Source organism: Orbicella faveolata, unplaced genomic scaffold (genome assembly GCF_042242905.1).
Source record: "Orbicella faveolata isolate gen_17 unplaced genomic scaffold, um_ofav_v1 contig_37, whole genome shotgun sequence".
NCBI classification, from domain to species: Eukaryota; Metazoa; Cnidaria; class Anthozoa; order Scleractinia; family Merulinidae; genus Orbicella; species Orbicella faveolata.
Genome location: NW_028301566.1, coordinates 2,330,001 through 2,348,697, shown reverse-complemented (window position 1 = coordinate 2,348,697; position 18,697 = coordinate 2,330,001). Strand labels below are relative to the sequence as shown.

Genomic DNA, 18,697 nt, shown 5'->3' with positions numbered 1-18,697 from the left:
TACGTTTCCATTCGTTTTTTATGGTACATTTATCCACATCATGTACCCCACAGCTCAGTAGTTATAGCTTCATAGCGGTGTGCGGAAGGTCACGGGTTCAGTTTCTCAAGTGCGATCGGTTGAATCTTTGTAAGCCTGACATATTCATTTAACACGCTTGGAATATTTCACAATTCTAGTTTCAGGGGAAATATTAGTCTTAGTAAAAATATGTCGTTTCGCGCTCTTCCAACCGGTTGCTGTGACGGCGAGAACTGCTCGGGTTAAAAAATGTTTTCTCTTGAGTGCAAACACTTCTTTAATCGCAACGTATATTTTGTCTTTTTCTTAAATGTCTTTCGTGATCCGCGGAATCTCCTTTATCACGAACAGTAGTGTATCTTGCGAATGCAGTCACCTCTCATGGCCCGCTCTCGTAACTTGGGTGTTTCGTAGAGTATGTGGTTAACCCGTATTTGAAGCATGCTACAGAACCACATGTACACAAGACACACAAAGGAGACTGTTTCTGATGATATGCCCGGTTACCAAGCCCCCATGTGGTTTGATCGTGGGACCGCTGATCAGCAAGGTGATGGGATCGCAGTGCAAGAAATCCGCCATGTTTGCCCTCTTGTGTTTTCTTTAGAAATCTCGGTGTATAAACCAAATTCGGAGGAATAATGCAAGCAGGGCAGAAGCTAGGCATTGTGTATATCGGCAAGGCTGGTGGTAAGGTAAGTGCTGAATTATTTTGATCAGTTAAATCAACTTGCAAAGCTTATCTTTGATCGGCTTCAGAGATGGAAGTGTTAGAAAATTGTTGATATTCCTCAATATAAGCTTAACTTAAGCTTATGGTACATGTCCAAACTAATTTAATTTACAAGCAAGCTTCTCTTTCATGTGTAAGCCTTAGTTTAAAATTGGTCCGTGCATCGATATTCGGATAAAGTTTTCTTTTGTTTCAAGATAGAGATTTGATACAGTGTAAGTATGTACTGGAGGTAATGAATGTAGTTGACAACTGATCTGACTGGAAATATATTTTACCAGTGTAGACGTCGCAATCTCCATTGCAGGCAAAACTGGATTAGAAGCTATAGTGCTATGACTCTTGGCTGTTATCCATTGAACTGTTTATCATTAAGGCTTATCGTAGATGAACACACGCCTGCCCATCTGCCACTGTTCCTTATACAGTATACATGCTATAAACGTGTATTTATTCTCTATCTTATGATCTAATTAACTATTAGACTAGAAGCCGAGTGTTTCATGAGCATCTATCTTTCATAGCAGTTGACGAAGAGTAGTCTAATTGTTTTAAATAGACACTTTAAAGGATTACAGTCTAAACACCCCAGTTTTATTTAACATTAAAGAACCACTGGGGGAGCTCTTCATCTACTGCATTTTCTGTATTACAGAAATTACAGATCTCTTGGGTGTAACCAGTGATCTAATCATGTTCTTGCGAGTACCTTGAAAGTATTTAGTTCTCAGACTGTGAAGGACACTGTGCATTATCATCACAATTTTATTTCTCAAAACCAATGTAACTGGCAGCTAGATGTGTGCAAGACTAGGCTTGATTTCCTGTGCTCACTTGAGTCCAGTCTACATTCCTCCTGGAGAGAGACAGCTGGACGTGTGAGCGGCAAAGCACGTCTTTGACGTAAATATGTCATTCACAATTTAATATATGCACTAAATTTACAATGCCAAGTTCATGCATCCAGCTGTGAGTTTGGGACAGTTGTGTGGACTCCTTTCTTGAACAGCGGCTGGTAATCAAACCTAGCATGAGACTACAGTCAAACGTGTATCAAGGGCCCATTAACCGATTCATGTGCGTACTCACACGTGTTATTAAGGAGGTGAAATTTCACTTCTGGTTACTTGTGTCAGCCTGAGCGCGAAAAATAAAAACAACTCAATCACTTGCAAATTCGCTTACATTTTAGATGTTTTTTCTTTGTGTTTCACAAATGCAAAATTAAAAAAGTACAAGCAAAGACAAAATAAGAGAAAACAGAAAAACAAGGGCAAAAGAAAGAGAAAAACTAACTCTGTGTCGCTTTGTTTGATCTTACCGAAGTGTGCTGGTAGTGTAAATTGTACACATGCTGATAGGGTAACTTCCGATTGGGGAGCACTTCCGTTTTTTTTAAATGGTTCTGCAATCTTTCTCTTCTTGAGGCCAGCTTGTTAGACTCAAGTGAGATTTTGTCTCACATATTCATTACCGGGTAAGTTAAGACTGCCAGCAGGGAGTCTTTTCTCTTAGGCTCAGACAAGTGTTTATTGGCGGTATTGATGAGAAGAGGCTGGGACGAGACAAGGACAAAAATGTCTGATTTTCTTCCCATGTGTGCCTCACCTATGTCTTGTCCCAATCCCTTTTAAGCGACTCATGATCCCTGTTGAATGTTGAGAGAAAAACAGACTGCTAGTGGTAAACTGTGGGCACATGTGGTGATTTCTGATGATACCAAGAGAGGCATGTTAAGAATGTGGGTTGAGCACAGTTGTGTAAGACAAACATTCTCTCTTTTAGAGCAACTCTTATTTCATCAGTGATTAGACAACAATCATATCTGCATGCATTTCTTTTACAGAACACATAGGGTGTCTACAAGGTTGATGTGAATCCTTGGAGATAATCTTTATTATTATCTTGGTTTCTAATGTGTTACATGTAAATTATCAATAATATTGAACAAACCAGGCCAAGGTTTCCATATTATATGGAAACCTTGTAAATACATACTTAATAGATTTTTAGTATTCCTTTAGAATACATTTCTCATGCTTACAAGTCTCTGATTATCCGTTACAGCATAAATACTCTTTGCTGGATGAAAAAGACATCCATCTTGTAAAGAGATTCAGATTTGAGGTGAGAAAAGCATTTTACATTTTTTATGACAATAACAAGTAGAGGAGATAATTGTTTGAAGATATTGCTCTATAAACATTCAGTTTTAACATTTGATTACTCACACTATGTGTATGTATATGAAAATTGATACATTATGGTACCACAATATCAATTAGTTGAATGTCTTGACAACTACCCATAGTTCACAAAGTCTCTTCATTGATAACAAGCATTTTATCAAGATATTTACTTGTTTGTAGGTTTTTCGAAAGTGATTTTATACCCAATTGGCATTGCTTTCTAACTCTGTTTTTATTGGCTGAGAGCTGACAGTCCTTTCATGCATTCATACATAGATCCTTATTCTGCCTTTGTGGCACATAAGGCTGATTGATCTGAAATGGTCAAGATGCTGTCTCCCTCATAAGATTTGAACAACATTCATTTTGCTAACTTTTAGGCAAAAGTTGATGTCAACAAAGATGGTAATGGAGCTAATATATTTGCGTATGCATTTGACTTGTCAAGAGAAGAAACAAATGGATGTTATTTTCATGAGTATATCTGGTAAGATATTTGCTGCCTCTGTCTGTTTACTCTTTAATTTCCTTGACCTGAGTTCTTCATAGTTTGAACCTGGACTTGAAAGGTTAAAATACTGTATCATGTTTATCAGCTAGGAAGTCCAGCTTCATTTAGGACTTATGAAGACAACTGCTACTAAACCGCTTTGGACAAAAATGCTTGAGAACTTGAAGATCCAGTCTTAACAAAGTTGCAATGTTCCATGTGAGCCTGCTTTTGTCTGAAGAGCCAGCTAAGCTTGTGGTTAACTTTATTAAGTAATTGTCATTTAACTAAATTAAAAGATGCAAAAAAATGTTTAAATTACCTTTACGTTACTTTTAGTGTGTCTTCTTTTATGTAGAATGTACATGTATTTCTAAGCTGCATCCAAGTGGCTCACTTATTTACCTTTCAGTACAATGCCCAGCATAAGATGGCGAAAAAAAAAGATGCATTGTCTGGTATTAAATTAGGTTGGGAAGGGAGGGAAGGTTAAGGATACAAGACTTAGTGTCTTCAAGTTATGTGAACTTTTAGAGCCTCACTTATAATCTTCTCTTGTTTCTTGATTGTTTTTAGGGAACGACACTGTGGTGGTGTTGCACCAGGCTTTAGAGTTTCTCACAAAAATGGTGTTACAGTGGGTGTGTACATCAGACATTTTATCATGCACACATACAAGTGAAATGTACTTGATGTACATGCCTCCATGGATCACTTCTCTTTTGACTGTTATAAATTAACTAAGATCCCTCAGGTCACAACTGAAACAAACACCAATAGTGTAATGTTCAAACCAGTCAGCACATTCTTGAAAAAATAATAACAGTTAGGATTGGCTAGGTATTGCAGTGCCTGTTCATATAACAAATAGAGAGAGCATGAATATTCTGATCATTTAATTAGTCTGTTGACTTGTATTCTGTACTTGTCTTAAGAGGATTGATTTGTCAAGGTTGAAGACCTTGTTCTTAGACCTTGTTCTTCGACAAGAATATAGTGCTACTCTCCTAGTGGCTCTGTCTAACCAGGAGGAGCAGAAATACTCCTGGATACATGATGCTACATGAAACCACAGTTAAATGACTAAACACTGGTCTGGAATGATGGACTACTGGGCCCCAACCATAAGGACTTTCTTGCAGTTTGTGTCCACTTGACATCAGTTGTCTTACTATCTTTTTTTTCTTTCGCCCCCTACCTCTCCTGCTGGTCGTTTATTGTTCAAGCTCACATTGCCAATAAACCTTGCTACCAGTTAAATCCAGGTTACGGATTTGATGTGAAATTTACTACTTGTACCACTGTTGTTGTTATGGTTTTGCAGACAACAGATTAAACAACTTGTGTGTGGTACCTTCATCAGCAAGCAAGAACTCAAAAGTACAATTATTTAGCCATGCAGAAAGGTATGTGGTTAGCATGAGTAGTGACTATGATTATATGTCAATGTATTAAAAGACCAAACAAAATGCGCATCATTTGGCTGTAAGCTAGAGAACCAAGAAAACACACAAATTAACATCTCAGGTGCAAGAATGCACTGTGCTGTTGAGGGCTTTTTGGGTAAACACGAGGTAATCATAATAGAAATATATGAGAAATTACTTAATAATGGCTGAAAAATGTTAAAAATAGACATCTTAGAATAACCTGGGTTGTACATGTAAGTAAAAAGTAGATTTTGGTCAAAAATCTTTGGCTTAAATCAGTTGATGGTCCTCAAATGTCATGGTGAGTAATTTATATTTAATATATATGTAATATTATAGTGTAGATTTTGCGCATTAGAGAAGCTAAAATCAGCAGAAAATGATCATTCTAGAACTACATTTAGACCCTGGTCCAAGGAATTCCATGCTTCAGGGAGCACATAATACATGTATCGTTTGTGGAGTGCTGCATTAATTGCCTTGCTGATGATTTTTATTGACAGTGTCAAAATCCTGGTTATTATAACATTACAATTGTGTCTATGTACATGTTGGTGATGCACACAAACTTGATATGATGTACATTGTACAATGACAGTTTTATTTTTTTCAGTGCCAGTAATAATAATTGTGGAAGTGAACCAAGAGAAGATCAAAGATTATACTGGATGGCTGTATCCAGATTACCACCATTTGAAGCTGAACATGAGGTATGTTTATTTATGACAATAGATATTTAATGTGATTGTAGATTATTTAATTATATCTACAGTGATTGTTGTCAAAGGTTTCAGAAGAAACTATATCCTAAATTGTATTGACACATCTGGTTCTGAATTGACTTGTTTTGTCTTTGTATATGCGTGTGTTTCAACCAAACCCCACATGGAATGGTGTGCATTTTGACTATACTTGGCACTGCACCCCAAGCCTCACTGGCATAGGTCTAGGGGACACTTTGCCAATATTTGCCCTGAATCTGTAATTGCCCAATACATACCCAAGGGGTTAGAACACGAGATGTTACTCTTGAGGCTTTTCATTGAAGCCCTGGATTCCTTTGTTTGCTTCTTCGTTACGCTGCTTCCAAAACATTTTTGTCACATGTGATGCTATGATTGGAAACCAGTTCAAAGTCCACATTTAAGCTTACCAATACTTGCAGATAAAGACTGAAGAAAAAAAAGTGACTTAAAAAGTATTTTTTTAAATTATGTACCATGGTTAAAGCCAAATCTAACAATTCATCTTAAGTTCCATATGTTTATTTTCAGCATTTTATGAATTTAAACTACAAGTGTTATAATGCTAATGGGGAACAAGTTATCGAAGAAGGTAAGGAGAAGGATGGCTTCTGAGCTGTTACTTTTTTAGATTGATATTGTCAAAGACAAAATTTTAAATTTAAACAAATTAGTGATTACTGTTCAGTAATTAAAATCAAGCTCTAAGGAGATGGATGATACCAGTAAATATACTAGGGAAGAAAATTTAATGTCAGTTTCTTTCTCATTTATAGTACATGTCATTCTTGAAGTGATATGATAACAATAAGAAAACGTAGCCTCTTTTTGCTATGACACTTAGTCAACTTAAAAGGGAATTTCTGGGAAAAAAAGTGACAGAATTGAGGGATTTGGTCTTAAATGTCTAGATGTAGTTTCCAATATCACTTCTACCACCTCCACTGTTACCACTACTACTTCCACTACCATGGCAACTTTATTCTGGCCCAAACAAAAGCTCAGTCAGTCATTTTCTGATTTAACCCTTTGACTGCCAAATTTTCACCGAAAAAAACCGGTTTTAAATATCAGTGTTTTGGGTGCCATGATGCTAAATGGGCCCTAGTTTTGCTGAGAAAGCTATATTTTGTGAAGTATATATGAAATAATTCATATTTGAACTGCGGTTGTAGATGAAAGTGAAGAATGATCATCACAGTAAATTTTCCAATTTAAGCAATTGGAAAGAAGAAGCCTGGAAAAAAAAAAAAAAAATCAGGGCTTCAACAGGATTCGAACCCGTGACCTCTGCGATACCGGTGCGATGCTCTACCAACTGAGCTATGAAGCCACACATTGGGAGCGAGGTCAATTAATTGAGTTCATATCTTCCCGTGAGGAGTGAAATGATGTGAAGTATATATGAAATAATTCATATTTGAACTGCGGTTGTAGATGAAAGTGAAGAATGATCATCGCAGTAAATTTTCCAATTTAAGCAATTGGAAAGAAGAAGCCTGAAAAAAAAAATCAGGGCTTCAACGGGATTAGAAGTTGGTAGAGCATCGCACCGGTATCGCGGAGGTCACGGGTTCGAATCCCATTGAAGCCCTGATTTTTTTTTTTTTTTCAGGCTTCTTCTTTCCAATTGCTTAAATTGGAAAATTTACTGCGATGATCATTCTTCACTTTCATCTACAACCGTAGTTCAAATCTGAATTATTTCATATATACTTCACATCATTTCACTCCTCACAGGAAGATATGAACTCAATTAATTGACCTCGCTCCCAATGTGTGGCTTCATAGCTCAGTTGGTAGAGCATCGCACCGGTATCGCGGAGGTCACGGGTTCGAATCCCGTTGAAGCCCTGATTTTTTTTTTCAGGCTTCTTCTTTCCAATTGCTTAAATTGGAAAATTTACTGCGATGATCATTCTTCACTTCCTTTAAAGCTATATTTTACCAAAAAGATTGATTTCCCCAAGATTCCCCATTTCCCCAATGAGCAATACCACCACAATTGTCACCCCTCCCTCTCCTACTTTGGAAGATCAAACAGTGTTCCATCAGGAGAAAACTTTGCTAATGTTCATTACAGATGTACATGGTTAATCTCTTGTTTTCTTTCAGATGACACATTGTCCTTTTATGAATGCCATTATCCCCCATGCTGTAAAATTGAAACTGAAGTGAGTCTTGAGATATTTTGTGCTGTTTTATTAAAATTTTTTGCAGTTGGTTATCAGTAGCTTTAAAAGCTCCTGTTGAAGCCTGGATGTTTTTCAGGTGTTTGTTGCCATTGCTTTAAAGCTAAGTGCTAGACAGTATGCATAACTGTGAATTTAGATGCAGGGCTTGAAAAATAACTTGAATTCCAGCTTACCCTTGGGACTAGTTGTTCTCAAGTTTTGCTTGCCCTTGGGACTAGTTGTTCTCAAATTTTGCTTGCCCTGGGCAAGTCTTAGCTTGCTCTGTTAATGATTTAGTTGGCAGACAACTTGCCTGATCCCTTACCCATTGGGCAAGTGAGAATGAAAAGGTACTTGCCCAGAAGGAAAATCTACTTGTCCTGGACAGCTGGACGGCACTTTTTTCAAGCCCTAAGATGCCTGCACTTTTTGAAATGCTTGGACATTCCAGAATGAGTACACATTCTTACATTCATTATATTTATTCAATAGAAATTGTGCATTTGATATGTCTGTTTTTGTTGGTATTTTTGTATTGTTTTGTTTTAATTTTTCAAGCACAAAACCAACATGTATTGTAGATTCTATTTTAATTAACATAGTTTTAATTTTGGTGACCTTGTAGCTTCGGGAGTTCAGTATCTGTGGACAGTGCCAACAAGTACGATACTGTGGAGCTCTTTGTCAAGAGGTTAGCAACTGTATACAACATGTTATAAGTAATATTACAAAACGCTCTGTAGGGAGGTGCAAGTTAAGAGGTGTGATTCTTTAACTTGATAGAAACACAGAACTAGCACAAGTACTTGATGCAATGATGGCATGAGCAAAAAGAATTTACATTTGAAATTGAAATAAACAATATTAGGCAATTTTCATGATGGTGTCTTTTGACTACAACTACCAGAATCCTTCACTTTTTTCCATTTCTTATGCTAATTAGGGCAATTGTTATTTAAACCTAACTGGGACTTCAAAATGTGTATGATAAAAATCAAAAGAAATTCTGGTAGTTGTAGTCAAATGATGATATTGTGCAATTAATCTGCTCTTGATTTTCACGTGTTTTTCTCTGAGTATTTTGTTAGGGAAATAGAAAACATTTTCCATGTTTCTACCTAGTTATAGAGTAAAACACTTGTGAACGTTTGGGGGAAATATGGTTCAAGTATTTCCTATTTCTGAAATCTATAGTATAATGTAATACACGTTATTCCAAAATGGCCACCATTTAAGTATTCTTTTGTTTACTTGCAAAATAGCCCTTTTTGCCTTGCTCTTAAACTCAAAATTCAAAAGAATATTTTCCCTTAAATGAGGCAACAAGGGCTCATTTTCAAGTAAACAAAAGAATACTAAAATGGCGGCCATTTTGGAATAAGGTGTATATAATCTATAGTATACTTAATACAAATATGCAGTTGCCAGTTGCACTGTTTGAAGTGTTGGAATGAAATATATTGCACTGGAAGTCTTTTGTGGTCGATCATACAATCTCTTAGTTCTGCAGTATCCATGATAGTGAAAAGAAAGGAGTTGGGTGTGGGCAAAGAATTGGAGACTCTGGATTTAATAAAAATACCAAATAAATTTTTCAAGAAAGAAAGGTCAGAAAATCGGGGTTTTAATACATGTAATCAAGGTTTAGCACACCGTACTAAATATTGAGAGATGGTTACATCAAACACTACTTGTACAGGTGTGGTACCACAAGAACAACACCCTTTTACAGCCTTCATGTCATGTCTCATACGTATTTATTAACTATAATTAATATATTATTTTTTACATTGCAAATCCTAACTGATTTTCTTGTTTGGTCAATGATCATTATTTTCAGAGAGACTGGCCTTCTCACAAGAAGTACTGCAAAGAAAAGGCAAAGCAGAGAATTAGTTATGATGTGTATCCAGACCGCTAGACTGCAGCAGTTATCTAGTTCCACTAATTGCTGTCTTGTAATATACCGAACGTTAGTCAATTTGCTAGGTTTATTTTGTTTTTGTCTCATTGCTGCCTTTTCTAGTGTGAACCAGCACCTTTTCACAGTAATTTCTTAATTCATATAGTGTTTATTTATATTTAAAGTGTTTATTTAGGAGATTAGAGTAGTCCATTTTATACCTTCTAAGCCTGTGTAGAAAGGTTAGACTAGACCTGATGTTGTCAATGTCAACTTAAAATCACTTTCACTCCGAGGTTTGGTTACAATTCAAATACATATATACAGTGTATCCATAAATAAGGGGTTTGTAAAAGAAGACTCTTAGATGGTTGTATTATTGTTTCTCAGTTTTTAACCAGTGCAAACCCAAGTCCTCAAGTTAAATTTCAAGGTCAAATCAGAATTTATTGTTAATGACATATTTTTTTGTATGTTAAATAATTCAGTCGATAAATATTGATTTCTGAAATACTCACAGGTTAAAACAATTGTATTTTGCTGACTGAGTACTTGGAATTTGTGTTTTCTTGGAATTATATACTTGCATTTTCAGTTTCCTATTTTTCTCTAAGGTTTAACTTTAGTACAGATTACTTGACATACGATTATGTTGAACTTGTCGCTATAACTTTCAGAATTATGGCATATGAATATTGTCTTGTTGCAAGGTTATTTTTTAGAGAATAGATGGACTTGATATTTTATTCTGGGAGAGGAATGACTAGAGATTATCAAGAACTGTCAGACAAAGATATTCCAACGTGACATATTTCAATTTGGACAAGTATCAACACCCTTTTTAGTTTTCGCTGACTGCAAAACTTCAAATTATGAGGAAATTACAGACTTGCACAAAAAAAATCATCTGCTTGGTCTTTCTGTTGAACCAAAGCCATATTAAATTGGTCATTTGTACCAAAAGCTATGTGTTTAAAACTATTTGAGGCTAGAAATTATTGTAAACAATGTGTGACAGAAGTTGATACCTTTTGGTCCATGAAAACCTGGTTGTATAAGAAATTCAGTGGCACCTAACTTCAGCCATTATACTGAGGTTTACTTCAAATGAAATAAAATATTATTGTTTACTGAATTATTAATTGAACTTAAGTTACCTTGTTGTCAGCCTAAAATAATTAAGGTGAATGCTTTAGATGCAATAATATGTGCTTACTCTCTTACTGCAATGGCCAGAGAGGGAAATGTATTGCAGCAACAAGTTAGTATTCCCATATACCAGTAGCCATCTTGCTAAATCAGTAAATTATTATATCAGGTCACCTTTGCTGACCTTGAATTTTGAGAAGGATTTTGTGAAAATATTTTGGTGAATGGTCTGAATCAGCAGTACTCTAATAAAATAAATTATTGTAGTTGAGATGTGCAGGCCAGACAAGATGGCTTATTCAGGACTGGCCTTCATCCACCCATCTTCCAATACAAATGAGTACCATTTGGTGGCAAGATAAAATTATTTTGTAATGGGCCATTTTCGTATTCCCAGTATTGGGCTGGAACTAGCTTGCAACCGAGGCTAATGCAGAGAGTCTTTTCAAATGTAAATGACATTAATCTCTTTTTAATGACATTCCCCTGTATCAGCATCCATTGCAAGCTAGTTTCAGTCCAATACCAAGAATACAAATATGGTCTATTGGATTGGATGATAAACACCAATAATTATTGCAGTCTACCAAGACACTGATTTCAGACCAATCACCATTCGTCATTTACACCATACTGGTTGGTGTAAGTTTCACATCAAACGGAAATCTCCGCAAGCACGATTAACTTGTCAGATCAGATGACTTGTTTGCCCTAGAACCATCTCAATCAACACAGAGCTACAACCTAATTGAAATTATACCAACTGGTATGGAATTAATCCTGGTAACCCATGATTGGAATAGACACTTAACTCACTCTCATGCAGGCTGTGTGATTGAAGCTCTACGTGGCTGGGAGCCAAAAGAGGCATGTATTTCCAGGGTAAACAGGGTTTCTTAACCTTTTTGAGTAGTCGGAGATTTCTCTAAAGTCTGTAGTTTTGGCTCCTGGAACAGAGTACTACATGCCAGAGTTTAAAGGGGTTTTATTTTATAAGTCGTATTTTACATTAGTCAAAACATCAAAATTCACCCTCTAATATTGCATTAATTTCTTGAGAAAGTTCCTTTACTTGTTCGATAATTTTTTCTCTGTCCTCTTCATCAAGTCTGTTGCCACATTTCTGTAGAAACTTGTCTGGGTGCCATCTTACTTGCTGGTCTTTCAGAAATTTCTTTCGTTCTTCTTTTGACTTCAGTTCTGACCACTTGACAAGAAGGTCAATCATTTGTTTAGTGTCACCCTCAAAAGGCCAAGGTAAATCCACAAATTTAAGTGTTGACATTGTATTACTGTGGAATATTTCTCGACAATGCTTTTCATAGTCCGTTAGTGATGACGTAAGTTTCAATTTCTGACGTTGGATAGATATCCGTGTTATGTAAGCTTCATGTTCCTTCTCAAGTTCCTTGGTTCGCTCTTTTGCCTTTTGTTCTTGCTGCTCCTGTCGCTTGTTTGTGTCTGGTTTCTGGTGCTTACTTGATTCAGTCTTTCGTCTTCTTTCACGCGCGATTCTCTCCACCCACTCATCATAAGACTCCTGTGTGTTTTCAAGATAATCATCTTGGCTATAAATACTGTAATCCTCTTGGCTTGCTTCAAACCGCAGTTTGCTTTCCCACTCTAAGTTCTCCTTCTTTTCTGACATCTCTTTGTCCTCCTTTCGCCACCGTTGTTTTCTTTCAGCTTCCTCTTCCTCCCTTCGCTGGGCAAACGTTCTTTTTAATACAGTCAGGTATTCCCTTGGTGTTTTCCCCTCGTTATTTTCTATGTCAAAAACATGGCCACTACATGTACATGCCTTCAGCAAAGGCACAATTAGGTCGTCGAATGCGTGGAATTTCACTGTCTGTATTGCGTATTTTAAAGCAAAGTGAATAGGCGTATTCCCATCGCTGTCTTGAACTCGTACGTCGGCTCCTTTTTTTAATAGCAGCCTCATAATAGCATCATCACCGAGAAGGCAACAAGCGTGCAAAGGAGTTCTTCCTTTACGATCAACGAGGGCAGTTAAATGGGATGGCTCGTATTTCTTGAAGAGAGATCGGACACGATGTAGTTTCCCTGTCTTAATATAATAGAAGAGCTTTTCTTCCGTTGACTTACCCATCCGTTGAAGTTTCAGCAACAAATAATGCGAGAACAGTGAAAGTTAAGCAGAAGATCGACCAAACGCGGCCATTTTAGTTTTGGACGAGTGGGGCCCAGCTCTCTCCTCTACAACAACCCACCGATAGGACCCTGGGAACTAGTTAGAGTGGTCATTGCATCATTGTATCGTCTCTTCTTCGCTTGCTTCAGGGACATGATTCGGTAGACAATTTATCAGGAAAATTATTTTCCCGCTGTTACGATGTCATTTCGTTTGAATTTGCACCTGAGATACAGTTTTTTTAGCTGATTTCAGTTCAAGTTGCAATATGAGCCTGCTGAAAAATAGGTCAGCGGCTTGACAATACGCATGCTTGATGCTTTGTTTTTCACTCCAGTGAAGTCAGTTCGTGTGTTCACTTACATCGTCTGTGAATTACACTTGCCTTGATATAAAATAGAAATGGCAGAGGCAGAATCTGACTGGGATTCTGTTACCTACCTTCGAAAGAAGACACCGAGAGCAGCAGAATTGAAATCTAAACAGGTAACAATTTGACTCGGGCTGACTGATTGTGAAGCTTACAAATTCGTGAGATAAAAATATTTTACTCAGCAATTTCGATGTTAAATTTCAATTAATTGTGGGTGAAAAGTACCACTAACAATCTTTATCAGGGATGGCGGGGCGTATTTTGAATTGAGGGGCTTACAAGCGAGCGCCAGAGGCGCTAACTTGTAGGGGTCTGGAGACATTTGTAAAATTATTATTTTATGTACTTTTTGCTTGAAATGGGGGGTGGGGGAGGGGGGCTAAAGATCCCCCCCCCCCAGGCTCTCCGGCTCCACCGCCCCTGTTTATGTCTTCACACCAACCACATGCAACCCATGACTTACTCACTAACATTATAAATATACTTCCAATACTGCTGCTGCATGGTACTGTGCTTGATGTTGTTCTCGGTGTGCTTTATAGTTTAAATTGCCAATTTTAGTGGTCTTCAAACTGCCTGTGTGTGATATGAGAAGATGATTATCTCTCATTAGCTAGGTAGACTAGTGTTAATAAATTGACACCACTCAGTACTCAAAAAAAAAAAACTTGAATTCCTGCTTCCAGTACCCTTGGGACAAGTAGCTAGTAGTTTGCTCTTTTGATAGTTTAGTTGGCAGATGACTTGCCTGATCCCTTGCCCATCGGGTAAGTGGGAGTGAAAAGTTACTTGCCCAGAAGGAGAATCTACTTGTCCCCGACAACTGGAGGGCACTTCTTTTGAGCTCTCACCACTGCTTTGCAGGACTATTGCTAAAGAAACTGAAAGCTTTTGTGTTGTCATTACCTGACTTTGGTCAGAGTTATATTTAAAAGGGGTTTCCACAGTTCCTTGTACAGACTGAACATCCTCATTTTAATTACATTTTCTTTGGTTTTTTTTTTTTTTTGTTAAAAATATCTTTTGTTTTGGTTTCTCCAAAGGCCGTTGCATCAGCTCAGAGACATGGAGGTCCAATAGAAACAACACAAAAATGTAAGTTGACAGTCAAGACAAAATGCTATGAGCTTTGCACACCTTTTTGTGACAAAGATTATTGGTTGAATGCCAGAGTAAGAGTGCTTTTCAGTGGAGTGTGTAAACCAAACCCAAAGTAATCACTTTTACTTGCCAATCACAATGAACACAGGCAACACAGTGAACTAATCAAAGCTCAAAGCAAAGCCATGTAGCCAATTCAAACTGCAGCAAAACGTGTGGTTGGTGTTATCGTTGGTACATGTACATGGAGCTCAATATTGTAAGCCAAGCTCCAGAGCTGTTCTCGGAGAATATCTCCCTTAGGTTTTGATAGTATGGATTAAGCACAGTGAGGTTGATGCATAAAAAAGGCCGATTTCTTCCCAGTGTGGCACTGAACAAGTTTGGTTTATAAATGATTTATTACATGAATTTTTGAATGATAAAGAAATCTTACTAGAAAATGCTAGATCAGTAATGAAACACTGTAATTGGCAGAATTTAGTCATGGACTCATTCAGCTGTTTTAACCATAATTTTAATAATAACAAGTATTTACTTGTGCTCACAAACAGTTGGTGCCGGCTCAAACAAGCAGCATTCAGCAAACAAGGACTCTGCTAAACTTGATAGAGAGACAGAAGAACTGCATCGTAAGTCCTGCATTCAGATCTGATAAATATACATTGAGTTTTATGATTAATCATTGTTGACTAATATAGAAGTGACTAGATTAGTGAGATCTTTCTTTACTTAAAATGCTTACATGTATGAGGTGAAAATATTTTTTGCGTTTTTCTGTTGCTTGTTATGTCTACTTATTGAAACAGCCAAAAGTCAGTAATGTCAAAGAGAGAAAAAGTCTGACTTTTTTGCCGCCCAAAGTGAGCTCAGTATAGCAAAACAGTGGGTCTGGAGACTGGTAACAAGTTAAAAAGCGATGATGTAGGAAATTGTTCCAGCGATTTGTTTACCCCACTTCACCTCTGTAGCCATGTGAATTGCCATTGAAGATTTCTTCGAAGTTCGCTATTTTTTGCAAGTAAAATGGCAGATACTGATGGATATGTGCCCTCTGGTGAAAGTTCCAAGATACAAAAGTTGGAAAGTAGCGATGAAGTCATCTGAACAATTTCCTACGTCACGACCTTGTAATACACTCATTTTGGTCATGGGCAAAATGGACCTACTTTCAGTTGCCAAATTCGATTTTTCTGTCTTCAACATTATTCGCTTTTGGCAATTTTGAAAAGTTGACATACATGTAACAAGCGACAGAAAAACACCAAAAGATTTTTCACTTCATAGGCACTTCAAGCATAAAGTAAAGTTGGGCTGTGTGATGTTTTCCTGTGAACTGTAAGGGCTGGCAGTGCATGCAAAGAATTATGATGCACAGGGCTCGAAATTGCAACCAATACAGTCGCATTTGCGACTTAACTTTACTTATTCGCGACTAGAAAAATGAGAGTAGTCGCAAATTTGCGACTAGGTTTTGCCTTGACTGACACAAATTAAAAGGGCTAGCAGTAATCTCAAAGGAAAAAGAACATTACTTGTGAATGAAAGACACAATTTATTTGAATAGATATAATAAACAAACCCATGATTCTTTGATTGCCAACTGGATCGCCATGTTTGCTTATTCTAAGGCACACTAAAGTAAACGACTCTCTCTTTCAAAACCTTCAAAATGGCTATACCTGTGCAAAATCGCCTTATAATGCATTGCAAGCCCTTGAGTATTGAGTACGTCATGTATGTCTATGGATTGTGTCTCTTCTATAAGATTTTCCGACTAAGAATTTACATTTAGCGACTATTTTTTACCACTTGGTCGCCAAATGGCAACTTAAGGATTTTGTTAATTTCGAGCCCTGATGCAGTATCCATTTGTATACAGTAAGGTAGGTGAGGTAAAGTCTGCATACGAGCCAAGTGGCCCACCAGGCCAGAGCTTATCCCTGTTTCCGTAGCATGAAGCAACTGGGAGTATTTCTACTCCCCACTGGGTGGGATGCTAGTCCATCACAGGGTATCCCCCAGTATTAAGTTCGCTGGTACCCATTTATACAGCTGGGTGGAGAGAGACACTGAGAGAGTAAAGTGTCTTTCCCAAGAACAAAACACAATGCCCCCGGCCAGGGCTCGAACCCGGACTGCCCGATCCGGAGATGAGCACACTAACCATGAGGGCACTGCGCCTTCCACTTTGCATGCATTGCAGTCCTATTAATAAGTATTTCTTTCTAGCTAATGTGTTAATCCTTTCTGGCTCTTTGCAAATTATTAATTTCAATAAAGAGATCAGATTGCTTGGAATTTCCTGGTCTGAAGTTTATATGAAATAATTCATATATGAACTGCAGTTGTAGATGAAAGTGAAGGATGATCATCGCAGTAAATTTCCCAATTTAAGCAATTGGAAAGAAGAAGCCTGAAAAAATCAGGGCTTCAACAGGATTCGAACCCGTGACGTCTGCAACACCAGTGCGATGCTCTACCAATTGAGCTATGAAGCCACATATTGGGAGCGAGGTCAATTAATCGAGTTCATATCTTCCTGTGAGGAGTGAAATGATGTGAAGTTTATATGAAACTTCATATAAACTTCACATCATTTCACTCCTCACGGGAAGATATGAACTCGATTAATTGACCTCGCTCCCAATATGTGGCTTCATAGCTCAATTGGTAGAGCATCGCACTGGTGTTGCGGACGTCACGGGTTCAAATCCCGTTGAAGCCCTGATTTTTTCAGGCTTCTTCTTTCCAATTGCTTAAATTGGAAAATTTACTGCAATGATCATCCTTCACTTTCACTTTAATTTCCTGGTCTGTGTAGAGAATAAGATTTAAGTTAGATTTTAACTACTTCTGGCAGATGAGACAATCTCACTTGACGTTGGAAAGCTCATTCAACAATCAAGAATGGAGAAGAAATTAACACAGAAGGACCTAGCAACAGTAAGACTTACTAGCCATCCTTTGTGGATCCAACTCTGCTGATCATGTCCTGGTTTAAATTTAGTTATAGAACTTACAGTGCACACCATTGCTGATTACAATGACTGGCAGGGGAAAAAAGCTTAAGAGAAGTATTTCCTGCCAGTCAAATCCACTGTAACTCATCACTAATGTGCTCCTGTGACTAGGACCTTCTCATTGAGCCTAACACCAGTCATGAGACCTTTGGTGATCACATCTTCGCCCAGTCTGGGCCATTTCTTTGGAACAAACTTCCTCTGGAGATCTATAAAGTCCAGTCTGAATGTTACTGTTTTTATACTGATGTTGAGGACAACTTGCAAACATAAAATTTGTCAACTGTTCATATTTTTACCTTTTATAACATTTTTATTTTTTATTGCACTTTTTTTTAGTCTTTAAAAGTGTTTGTGACAACTATGTTTTTACTTGCATGATGGATTCTACACGAGATCATGATATAGTAATTGAAAAAAGGATTATCATCCTTTCTTCATTACGTCTTAGCCTTCGAAAAACATGAAATTTGCAGAAACTGCAAGGGTTTGGGACCTGGGACAAGTCAGGGATATGACATGAAAACAATAATCTACATGTAAGATGAGCGACAAAAGTGTTGAGACATCCAGAAGATTCATTTTCTAAAAGTGTCTCAACTACTTTTATCTCTCATATTTCTAGGTCAAAGTTACAAAGTTCTATGCAAGAGTGTCTAATTCCTGGTACATTTCACGCACTTTTTTGTAACTTTTACTTGCTTGGTTAGAAAGATGTACAGACCTACATTCTTGTTTTGGAGTCACGGCCTGGCTAGTCACCAGGCCTACTCCAAAGAATGCTTAAATCGGGTGAAGAAACAAAGCTATTTTTCCTGTTTCCATATCAAGATCTCATGTAGATTCCATCAAATTAATAAAAAATATCTGTGATAAACACTTAGAATAAGCATTGTGTTATGTGCTTTGAGATATATATATATTTTATAATATTAGCACTATACACCTTTAATTTGTTATAAATATGACAGGTCTTTTCTGGTCAACCAAACTTTGGCTACCCACAATTTATCAACAAATCAGAGTACGAGTTTTGAATAAGAGAATTTGTTATTTTGGTCTTTCTGAAAACAAGAGAGATGAGTGTTTGATATATACCTTCTCAATCAACATTATGGAGAAAACAGAGAAGTAAAATCATAATAATCTACATGTATGCTAATGAAGACCAGACATCCAAACCCTGCTATGGTTACGATTTCTGTTGTTTAACTTG

General features: G+C 37.2%; 3 protein-coding genes and 1 non-coding gene across 4 annotated transcripts in view; 3 read left to right on the top strand and 1 right to left on the bottom strand.

Moving 5' to 3' along the window:
* The first annotated feature begins 573 nt into the window (after positions 1 to 573).
* LOC110048817 (zinc finger MYND domain-containing protein 19-like) lies at positions 574 to 9,845 on the top strand. The gene is made up of 10 exons (XM_020754596.2): positions 574 to 716; positions 2,822 to 2,881; positions 3,324 to 3,430; positions 4,010 to 4,074; positions 4,758 to 4,839; positions 5,477 to 5,573; positions 6,138 to 6,198; positions 7,722 to 7,780; positions 8,406 to 8,471; positions 9,621 to 9,845. Exons 1-10 carry the CDS (start codon positions 663 to 665, stop codon positions 9,699 to 9,701), a joined length of 732 nt encoding a protein of 243 aa, XP_020610255.2. The 5' UTR covers positions 574 to 662; the 3' UTR covers positions 9,702 to 9,845.
* A 1,955-nt stretch (positions 9,846 to 11,800) lies between these two features.
* LOC110048815 (NF-kappa-B inhibitor-like protein 1) lies at positions 11,801 to 13,030 on the bottom strand. Its single transcript, XM_020754594.2, has one exon. It carries the CDS (start codon positions 12,940 to 12,942, stop codon positions 11,854 to 11,856), a length of 1,089 nt encoding a protein of 362 aa, XP_020610253.2. The 5' UTR covers positions 12,943 to 13,030; the 3' UTR covers positions 11,801 to 11,853.
* Positions 13,031 to 13,286: 256 nt separating this feature from the next.
* The window catches only part of LOC110048816 (endothelial differentiation-related factor 1-like), a 9,553-nt gene continuing 4,142 nt past the window's right edge, over positions 13,287 to 18,697 (top strand). Inside the window, exons 1-4 of the mRNA XM_020754595.2 lie at positions 13,287 to 13,470; positions 14,401 to 14,452; positions 15,013 to 15,090; positions 17,322 to 17,404. Coding sequence (XP_020610254.1) covers positions 13,387 to 13,470; positions 14,401 to 14,452; positions 15,013 to 15,090; positions 17,322 to 17,404 — 297 coding nt within the window. The 5' untranslated portion in view covers positions 13,287 to 13,386. The remainder of the gene's footprint in view (positions 13,471 to 14,400; positions 14,453 to 15,012; positions 15,091 to 17,321; positions 17,405 to 18,697) is intronic.
* On the top strand, positions 17,114 to 17,186 carry Trnat-ggu (transfer RNA threonine (anticodon GGU)). The gene has a single exon. It is a non-coding gene; the product is annotated as a tRNA-Thr (tRNA).

What these genes read in the sequence shown, in the direction of transcription:
- LOC110048817 (XM_020754596.2), top strand. Translation starts at nt 663, where the DNA reads ATGCAAGCAGGGCAGAAGCTAGGCATTGTGTATATCGGCAAGGCTGGT. An exon ending in GGAACAAGTTATCGAAGAAG is followed by an intron (nt 6,199 to 7,721) that starts GTAAGGAGAAGG and finishes GTTTTCTTTCAG; the next exon opens with ATGACACATTGTCCTTTTAT. An exon ending in GTGGAGCTCTTTGTCAAGAG is followed by an intron (nt 8,472 to 9,620) that starts GTTAGCAACTGT and finishes CATTATTTTCAG; the next exon opens with AGAGACTGGCCTTCTCACAA.
- LOC110048815 (XM_020754594.2), bottom strand. Translation starts at nt 12,942, where the DNA reads ATGGGTAAGTCAACGGAAGAAAAGCTCTTCTATTATATTAAGACAGGG.